The sequence below is a fragment of the Arvicanthis niloticus genome, chromosome 2, assembly GCF_011762505.2.
Source record: "Arvicanthis niloticus isolate mArvNil1 chromosome 2, mArvNil1.pat.X, whole genome shotgun sequence".
In the NCBI taxonomy this organism is placed as follows: domain Eukaryota; kingdom Metazoa; phylum Chordata; class Mammalia; order Rodentia; family Muridae; genus Arvicanthis; species Arvicanthis niloticus.
In genome coordinates, this window is record NC_047659.1 from 124,476,492 (window position 1) to 124,486,275 (window position 9,784).

General features: G+C 45.3%; 1 protein-coding gene across 2 annotated transcripts in view; it reads left to right on the forward strand.

Annotated features, from left to right (window-relative positions):
- The window catches only part of Asip (agouti signaling protein), a 28,854-nt gene that overhangs the window by 8,860 nt on the left and 10,210 nt on the right, over positions 1–9,784 (forward strand). For both annotated transcript variants that reach the window (XM_034495511.2, XM_034495512.2), the window contains exons 2-3: positions 6,723–6,892; positions 8,615–8,679. In XM_034495511.2, the coding sequence (XP_034351402.2) occupies positions 6,723–6,892; positions 8,615–8,679 (235 nt within the window). The remainder of the gene's footprint in view (positions 1–6,722; positions 6,893–8,614; positions 8,680–9,784) is intronic.

The window sequence follows — 9,784 nt, forward strand, 5'->3', positions numbered from 1 at the left end:
CCATTCCTTATCTACCTGAGGTTTTGGCTTCGGTGCGGATGCCCAGCCCCACAACAGACAACGTTGTTGTCTGTTACCTATTACTCGTGAGTCCCTCTGATCCTTGGATGTGATACTGGATTAGACTCTTGACTCAAGCCCATCATGCATGTTTAGTCACATGGGCTCTGTCCCTGGGTCTCAATTAATCTTACCCCAAATCCTTCTCCTTTTCTAACTCTGATTTCCCAGCCACCCTTGCGCATCCTTGAAGGAATTCACAGTAAGCATGTGCGCTAACACCATTTATGGTAAAGAACTCAAGAAAGCCACACTGCCTCCTGGCCGGGGCTGTTGCCTCCATTGTCAGAGCTGTTTCCATCTGGTAGCCATCCATTCATTCTTCTGATTAGTGCCCACTGAGGGTACAGTTCTGCTGTTTAGGGGTGGAGGGTCTCTTTGGCACAATTAAAGGCCAAAGTTAAGCATAAATTTGGTTCTGGAAGATATTGGAACCACAAGATAAAATTTAAGATATACATTTAACTTCATGTAACTAATTGAAATATTTTCCAATAGTTGGCTTTTTGTTTTTTGTCTAAGTTTTATTAGGCTAAGCCTTTATCAGTTCTATGCAGCATAGGATAACAGAAAAAAGCTTCAAAACATTGTACTGACTATTCATGCTGCAGACTGTTTTTTCTCCAAACAATCAAAACGTATCCGTCCAGGGAGCTGAAGAGATGGCTTGGTGGTTAAGAGTACTGACTGCTAGTTCAATTCCCAGCAACCACATGGTACCTCACAACCACCTGTAATGGGATCTGATATTCTTTTCTGGTGTGTCTGAAGACAGCTACAGTGTTCTCATATACATAAAATAAATAAATAATTCTTCTATTTGGGGGGGAACCTTACCAGTCCTGAATCTTATCTCATTAGAACCCAACCGTGTATTAATCTGAAATCTGATACATTAATGAGAAATATTATTGGTTGATAATAGCACAAGTTACCTTTCTAAGATCATATCTGCCCTGTTCGGTTGTTTGGTTGGTGTATGTGTGCCGGAAACTGAGGCTCACATTAGTTGGCCTTTTCTACTCTTCTCCACCTTATCGTTGTTGTTTTTATTATTATTTATTCTATTTATGTTTTATATCATTATTATGATTGCGTTATTGACAGGGTCTCATATGTAAGCTGACTGTCCCTGGAACTCACTTATGTAGAGCAGGCTGGCCTCAGGCACACAGAAATCTGCCTACAACTGCCTCCCAAGTGCTGAAATTAGAAGTGCACATCACCACGCCCAGATTCCACTTTCGTTTTTACATCACAGACTCTCACTTAACCTGGTGCTTGCTGTCTGACTAAACTGCTCAGCAAGCCTGAGGACTCTCCCTGGCTCCCGCTGCAGCCCAGTACTTGCCCTCAGCTCTAGGATTGCAGGCAGGCTCCCCCAGCTCTTAAGCAGATGCCAGGGACCCATGCTCAGGTCCTCGTGTTTAGCCAGCGAGCTCTTTACCCACTAAGTCAGCCCCTCAGCTCCTTATTTATTTATGTTTATATATTTATTATTCCTGGGGGAGTCGTGTGTGGTGCAGAGGTGTGGCCCTCAGAGGGAAGTTCTCTTTGTACTCAGTTCTCCCTCCCACCTATGTAAACCCCAGGGATCAAATTCTGGTCTCCAGGCTTGAGCCTTTATCCACTGACTGAACCCTATATAAAGACTTTCCTTATTTATTTTTTGAGACAGGGTCTCATGTGTCCCAGACTGGCCTTGAACTCAATATGTATCAGAGAACGATCTAGAACGTCTAATGTTCCTGCCTTCTGAATGCTGATATTATAGGTGTGCATCTTTATGGAGTGGGAAGTGGGAAAATCCAAGTCCTATTTGTTAGACAAGCAGCTCTCAACGAAGTTACACCCCAGCCCCACACCTGCTTGTTAACATCAGACTGCCAGGGGTCTGTGTGCGTGCGTGTGTGGTGTGTGTGGTGTGTGTGGTGTGTGTGGTGTGTGTGGTGGTGTTTCTTACATTCTTTTGAGCAGGCAGGAATCTTCTTCTCTCAGTCTCCCTTATGCTAAGATTACAGGAATGTGAGTCCAGGACTGCAAATGTAAAACAATGAGTTTAAGATATAGTTCAGTCGTAGAGTGCTATGTAAAGCCCCAAGTTATCTCACCAGTGCTACCAATAACACAAAACAAAACAGTAAAAGCCATTAGTTCACAGAATATATGAAAGGTATCTGAAGTAGAGAGAACACAGATGTTGAGAATTCAGCATTAACAGATAATAAATAAATAAATTGAAATAAAATAAGCTAAGTACTATAGTCAGGCATAAGTAATGGGTAAGAAAAAAGGCATGGTGGTACACACCTGCAATCCCAGCATCTAAGAGGCAAAAGCAGATTGCTGCAAGTTCCAGGCCAGCCTGATCACCCTGAGTTAGTATGAGACCCTGTCTAAAAACAAAACAACAAACAAACAAAACCAACCAACCTACCAAACAGACAAACAAACAAGTTTAAAAGAGAAAAGTGGGGGAAATGGCCTTCAGACCAGGGCCAGGAAGCCGCTAAGCTTGACTAGGCTTTACACTTCTAAACACTCAGTTCCAGCGAGCATGTGGTGCATGTAAAAAAAAAAAATAACTCAAGAAAAATAAGGCTGGGAAGATGGCAAGGGGCCGGCTGTAGGAACCCCTGAGTCCAACAGCAGCCTCTGTCCGAAGTGCCTCCCTCCCTCCCTTCTTAGTCCTCCCATCCCTTGTGGCCTCCAGAGTAATTCCCCCCCCCCCATGGTGCAGTTCTGATTAAGTCGTTTTCCTACCCACGAATCTTTAGTCATTTTCAGCTGGAAATATTGTCCAAGCTGCTTACCATCATTTACAAGTCTCATCCCCTGGTGTCTACCTGCCACCTCAGCAAGCCTTTTGGAGCTTCTCAATTGCAGCACCCCCTTTGCCTCAGGAGATCCCTCACCCCATATATCCCTCAGCACTCTTAGCAACAGTCCCCTAATTGACTCCTCTCATCCAGATAGCCAGTTGTCTTGTCTTTACCATACAAATTTATTATTCTTTGTCTAGAGAATATAAAAGCATCCTGCTTTGGGCACTTCTTCAGACTTTATGCTCTTGTGAAGATCCTCATATACACGTAAATTTAATAAAACTTTATGCCTTTTCTCTTATTAATCAGTTCTTATACAATGAATTGGGTTCCTAGATCCAGCCAAAGAGCCCACATAAGAACTAAGAGGGGGTTGAGAGGACCTCTCCCCTCTACACTCACATAATTGGAAAGTGATGGAGTCACGTATGTCCAACCACAGATCCGACATTCAGCTTCACTGTTCTACCTACTTTATACAAAGAGCTGTGTCTAACTGATGAGAACAGCCCCTGTGAGCAATTAAAGAACAATGGGATACTGGACAATGTTCATGGCATTGAATTTAAGAGCAAAGTGGGGTTCAAAAAGGGAGAGCATACTTTTTGGGTTGGCCTGGCTGAAAGAAAGACATGCTAGAGACAGCCTTTGGACTGGGCCCTGGAGGAAGGATGAGACAGAGCCAGGAGCAGTGTAGAGGAGAGAGAGAGAGAGAGAGAGAGAGAGAGAGAGAGAGAGAGAGAGAGGAAGGAAGGATAGATGAACAAGGTGATCCATGATGGAGAGAAAAGCAGGGGGATGCAGGCTGTGTGAAGACTGTTCCATTGAAAAGGAGGCTGTGAAGCCAGTGGTGGTGCACTCCTTTAATCCCAGCACCTGGGAGGCAGAGACAGGCAGACCTCTAAATTCAAGGGCAGCCTGGTCTACAGAGTGAGTTCCAGGGCAGCCAGGGCTACACTGTCTTGAAAAAACAAAACAACAACAAAAAGTGAGGCTGGGGTAAAAGACAAGGAAATTGTTTGGGGGAACATAAAGTAAAACTTGGTGAGAAGATGGAAAAAAGAAGACAGAGACCAAGATTCTTTTCTAGGGAAGATGATTCCTGGATGAAGGCCTACAGGATAGTCAAGTTCTGCACTTACTTCCTGTAGTCAAGGCCACTTGTACCTATCTTGTGAGTGAGGAAAGCTGGAAGAGGGGATTTCTACTAGTGTAGATGATTCTACTCAACACTCCATTGGGAGAGGGTCTTCAAGGATGGAAAGAGTTAGCTCTGGAGCAGGTGTCTGCTCAGCCAGTCTCAGCTGCCATGTCTCTGTGTCTGTGAGGCTTTCACTATGAACACTGTGACCATGGTGTTCAAAGAGAAGGGATTCTTTTGTAAAATACAAGCCCTGAAGGCAGCCTAATATACCAGCTTATTCTGCTGCAGGTTGAAAGGGGGCATCGAAGGCAAGATAGAGGAAGAGATAGGAGAAGAAAAATGTCAGCCATTATTGCCATGACAGAAAATTTGAACTCTGACTTTTGTTTTGTTTTTGGTTGAAGTCTGTTTTAGATCTAAACCACCTGTGATATACCATGCTATTGCAGGTGACAGGAAAGCACATCTTTAAGATGCCTTGGGTTAAAAGCTGGGTCTGGTGGCTCCAACCTGCAATCCCAGCACTCTGAAGTCAAGGCCAGCCTGGGATACATAGTGAGAGCTTCTTTGGAAAAAAAAAAAAATGCAAACCCAAAACAAATTACCCCCTGCCCAAAAACCACCTTGGGTTGAGAAGAAAACTGTCAACTCATACTAGCTTAAAATAACAAGGGAAACATTATTTTATGTGAGAATCCAGGTGTAAGATGGTCATCAGGCAAGACCTGATCTTGTGGTTTCGTGTTACCACCACCCCCAAAAATGCTTTGGGCCAAAGAATGGGGTTTTAAGTAACAGCCCAAACTGACCTTGAACTCACTATGTAGCCAAGGATGACCTTGGGTTTCTCATTCTCCCAAGTACTAAGATTATACATGTATGCTGCCATCCCCAGTTTATGTAGTGCTGGGAACTGAACCCTCTTTACTCTGCCAGCTGAGCTACCGCCCCTCCTTTCACGTGTTCTACCTGTCACTGTTGTTTTGAAGAGTTAGCCTGTGCGTGAGAATGGCCCACAGATGTAGTCCATTCCTCTCACTTTACCAGGAAAGAAATCAGAGCCTGACAAAAAGCAGTGTTGTCCAGAGTTGCACATCTTCATTAAGGCTGAGCCAAGATGAAAAGCACAGTGGTCGGGCCAGAGCCCACTCTCAACTAACGAGACTTCGGGAGAGCAATTTGGTGGTGAGCTTATGACAGGCAGTGCCCAGTGATGAAAAAGAAGATCTGAAGCCATCAAAAGAACTGTCATTGGAGCTACATGGGTGGGTGGACTTCTAAAGGTCAGGACTGTCCCTTACAATTCCAAGATGATTGGAAGGGGTGGAGGGCAGTTGCTTGGGTTTTCTCCTGCAATATAATAGACATGCGGAAAACCTGATGCCGACTGTCTTGGTTAGTGTTTCTATTGCTTCAATTGAACACCATGACCAAAAGAAACTTGGGGAAGAAAGGGTTTGTTCTGGTTACAACTCTTGGGTCACAGTCCATCATCAGAGGAAATCAGGCAGGAACATGGAGGCAGGAGCTGATGCAGAGGCCATGGAGGAGTGCTGCTTCGTGGCTTGCTCTTCATGGCTTACTCAGCCTGCTTTTTTATAGCACTCAGGACCACTACCCCAGGGGTGGCACTAACCACAGTAAGCTGGAACCTCCCACATTAATCATCAATCAAGAAAATGTACTACAGGCTTTCTCACAGGCCAGTCTGGTAGGGGCAATTTCTCGATTGAACTTCCCTCTTCCCAAATGACTCTGACTTGTGTCACATTGACATCAAACACTGAGAACAGAGAGGAGGAGGCTGGCACTGGCCAGGGAGCTGCAGAGGGAGCCTAGGTAGGAGGGTAGGAGTGGGTAGGATCAGAATGAGCAACCTATGTTACTCTCTTCTCTCTGACAATCCATGTACCTCGGGTGGAGGGAACCTTGGAAACACAGACCCAGCTTTTTCCAAAACCCCAGAGGGAAATGGGGCAGTAGGGTGGGAAGGGGTGGGGATCCTATAGTGACAGGAGGCATTTGAGGAAAGAAATCTGCTAAAAATCCATCTGCCCCTTCAAACTCAGGCTAGCAAATAAAAAAGTCCATTTAGCTTCCGTTGTCATGCCCTGACACATCTCTCCCCACATTTGTTTCCTCTGGGTCAGCAGGGAATTGGGTCTATGACATACACTTGTCTTCAGGAGCCTTATTCTTCATCCTTCTCCCTGAGCTCTAACTTGTTAGCTGTATTCTCTTTACCTTAGTAAAGACCTCTGCCTCTGTGAGGCACTCCTGGGGGTCAGGAGGCACTTTCAACAACTCTGCCTAGGCCTAAGGTCTCTGGGGACTGTTGTTTGTACAGGAGGGGAAAAAAAAAGAAAGAAAAGAAACACAGAGAGTCAGTACTCCGCCCTCTGGACAGCACAAAGCAACACAATGAATTCTTGTCCCCTTTGCTTCAATCTCCCTCCCTACTTCCCTCCCTTTCCTTCTTCCCCCCATCTCTCCTTTTCTGTCATCTCCCCATATCAACATTCCCTCCCCTACCCTCAGCCTTGCTACACTTCCGGCCCTGCTGAGAGACTTGTGGAGCAGAGTCCCAGCACCAGCCCAAACGCACACATAGAGGGCCTGGCCGGGAGGCGCTTACCTCCCTCAGCACCAGCTTCTCTCCCACCCACCACTGATCACCTTCCTGCCCAACTTAGGCTTCTCAGGATGGATGTCACCCGCCTACTCCTGGCCACCCTAGTGGGCTTCCTGTGCTTCCTCACCGTCTACAGCCACCTGGTACTCGAGGAGACACTTGGAGATGACAGGAGTCTGAAGAGTAACTCCTCCATGAACTCATTGGATTTCTCCTCTGTTTCTATCGTGGGTAAGTAGCCTGCCTTGGGACCCAGCCTCTAGGCTCTGACCCATGAGAGGGAGTACAATATGTCAAGCCTGTTGCTCTGGCTGTCACCACCCCAGCTATGGCACTCTCTCGCTCATTCCTAGGGAAATACAGTGTCCTTGAGTGCTTGGGTTTGGGAAAGCTCTGCATGCCACTGCCCTGATACCAAGTTTAGTGTATCAGAGATCTGAGGAAGTCTCAAGTCAAGATGCTTGGTGGACTTGGTTTTATTTAGCATTAATGAAATTTAATGAATCATAGAATCCAACAAAAGAAACTTTAGGTAAACCACGGGCTAGAAATGAGTCTGCAATAAACTAGTTTTGCCTTGGGATGGGAAGTTACAGGGGGCATTGAAGTCTGGCATTGCAGATCTCGTGGTCTGACCTAATCATAAAGGGCTAGGCCGAAGCTCAGTGCATGCTTAGCGTGTACAAGGCCCGATTCAGCTCCTGTAACCGGAATACTAATACACACAGCATGCTCCATTTTGTGAGGTCACTCCTGTTTTATTTATATTTTACAACTGATGAAACTGGAGCCTCCTGACATTAGTTCCTAATGGGCAGAGCCAGAATGCAAACAGAGGCAGATCATACGTGGAAGCTCACAACTAGTAACTCTTTGCAGGCTTGCACGTCACTGGGTACAGAAATATTGTCTAGTCTAGACATATTAGGGAAGTCACAAGAGGGAAAAGAGGGGACATCAATGGTCTTTAATTACTATTGATATGCCAGCCTTTTTTATTTTATTTAGTTATTGGTTTGTTTCAAAACAAGGTTTCTCTGTATAGCTCTGCCTGTCCTGGATCTCACCCTGTAGACCAAGCTGGCCTTGAACTCAAGAGATCCTGCCTCTACCTTCCAAGTCCTGGGACTAAAAGTGTGTAGCACCATGCCCAGCTGATATTTAAAAATATTTTATTTTTATGTGAATGAGTATTTTTGCCTCCGTGTATGCTTATACACTGTGTGTATGCCCAGTACCATCCCAGGGCAGAAGAGGATGTTGGAACCTCCTGAAACTGGAGTTACAGGCAGTTGTGAGTCACCACTGTGAGTCTGTGGAGAAACAAACCAGAAACAAACACCAAGTACTCTTAACTACTGAGTCACCTCTCCAGCCCCATGTCAGACTTTTTGTTTTGTAAACATAGAAAAATTTCTTTTGATAGAACTCTTTCTGGGAGATGAGAGAACTGATTGTCAAGGAAAAGATCATAGCTGTTATATAGGTTCAAGTCAGGTATACCTGGCTATGAGATTTGATAATAATAATAGTAATAATAACAACAACAATAGGTAACAGATGTGTCCAGTAGCAAAAGGCTGAGTCCATTTTCAGAGGCCGGCAGTGTTCTTGTACCTGCAAGGTTAAAACTAAAACAGGGGCACCTGGAGTGATCAAGCAGCGATCAGTGGCTAGCAAGGTCAAAGACTGGGTCTCTAAACAGATGCCACTGACAAGTCCCAGGTCCCCCTTGGATTTATTCTTGGCCTCCCCTCAGAGCACATAGCTCTTTAGGTCTGAAGCTAGGCTAACAAGAACCTGCTGGCTTGATTCCCTAGTGTGATTCATCAGGAAGTCCCTCTTTCTCTCCTCCACCCTGAGACTTCCCAGAGCCCCCTCTGCTCCTCCCACTTCACCACAACTTGGGCCCCCAGAAACATCTGGCTTTGCTCTTTCTGTCTTTCTTTGAAGCACTGAACAAGAAATCCAAGAAGATCAGCAGAAAAGAAGCCGAGAAGCAGAAGAGGTCTTCCAAGGTAGGCCTGGGAGTTTTACATTGGGATTGGGAGACCTGCAAGCCATGGCTGAGAACTAAATGAAAGATACTTCCCGGCCTCCAGGAAACAAACAAACTGAAAACTACCAGAAGGTTTCCCAGCCTAGAGCTTTAAGGCTTCCAAAGAAGCCAGAGAGCCTAAATTCATTGAGCCAAACAGCAGCCTGCTGAAAAATTCCCATTGCTAATTAAGCATTCCCAAAATCTGTAACTCAGTTCTTTTGGATATTTACCTAGATCCGGTTACTGAAGATCCACTCTTGCTGTATCTGAGTTTCTTTTATTCCCTCCTCCTTTGCAGTTCTAGGAACAAGCTGGACAGTGTTCCACTACTGAGCCATACTCTCAGCCCTAGGTTATTCCAGCAAGCTTTTGCTATGCAGTGCAGGCTGACTGCAAACCCTCCATCCTCCTTGTCCAGAACTCCCGGAGGGCTGAGAATACAGGTCCATTCCACCATGCCCAGCTGTTTCATCTGCTTAAAAATCAGAAAGGGGAGGCGGGCTGGTCTGGAGAGATGGCTCAGCAGTTAAGTGCATTGGCTGCTCTTACAGAGGACCCAGTTCAATTTGAAGTACCCACATGGCAGCTCACAACTGTAACTCCTGTTGCAGGAGATCTGATACCCTCACACAGGCATTAGTGATCAAATCACTAATGCACATCAAATAAAAATAAGATTATAAAAATAAGATGTAAAGAATAGAATATAGAAGATGTGTGGGTTGTGGTGGTACATACCTTTAGTCTCAGAACTTAGGAGGCTGAGACAGGTGCATCTCTGAGTTCGAGGCCAGCCTGGTCTACAGAGTGAGTTCCAGAACAGCCAGGGCTACACAGAGAAACCCTGTCTTAAAAAAAAAATTAAAATGAAGCTGTAAGTTGGGTATGGTGGCACACAGCCGTATTCCCAGTATCTGGGAGGTGGAAGCACAGAGATCAGGAGTTCATGGCCATCCCAAACTACACAGCAAGTTCTGAATGAGCCTGGGCTTCACAGCCACTGAAAAATAGAAGTCTGGTTAGAAACTGACATCACTTGCTGTAGCTAGAGTAAGAGACTCATCAAAAATAAGATATCATTA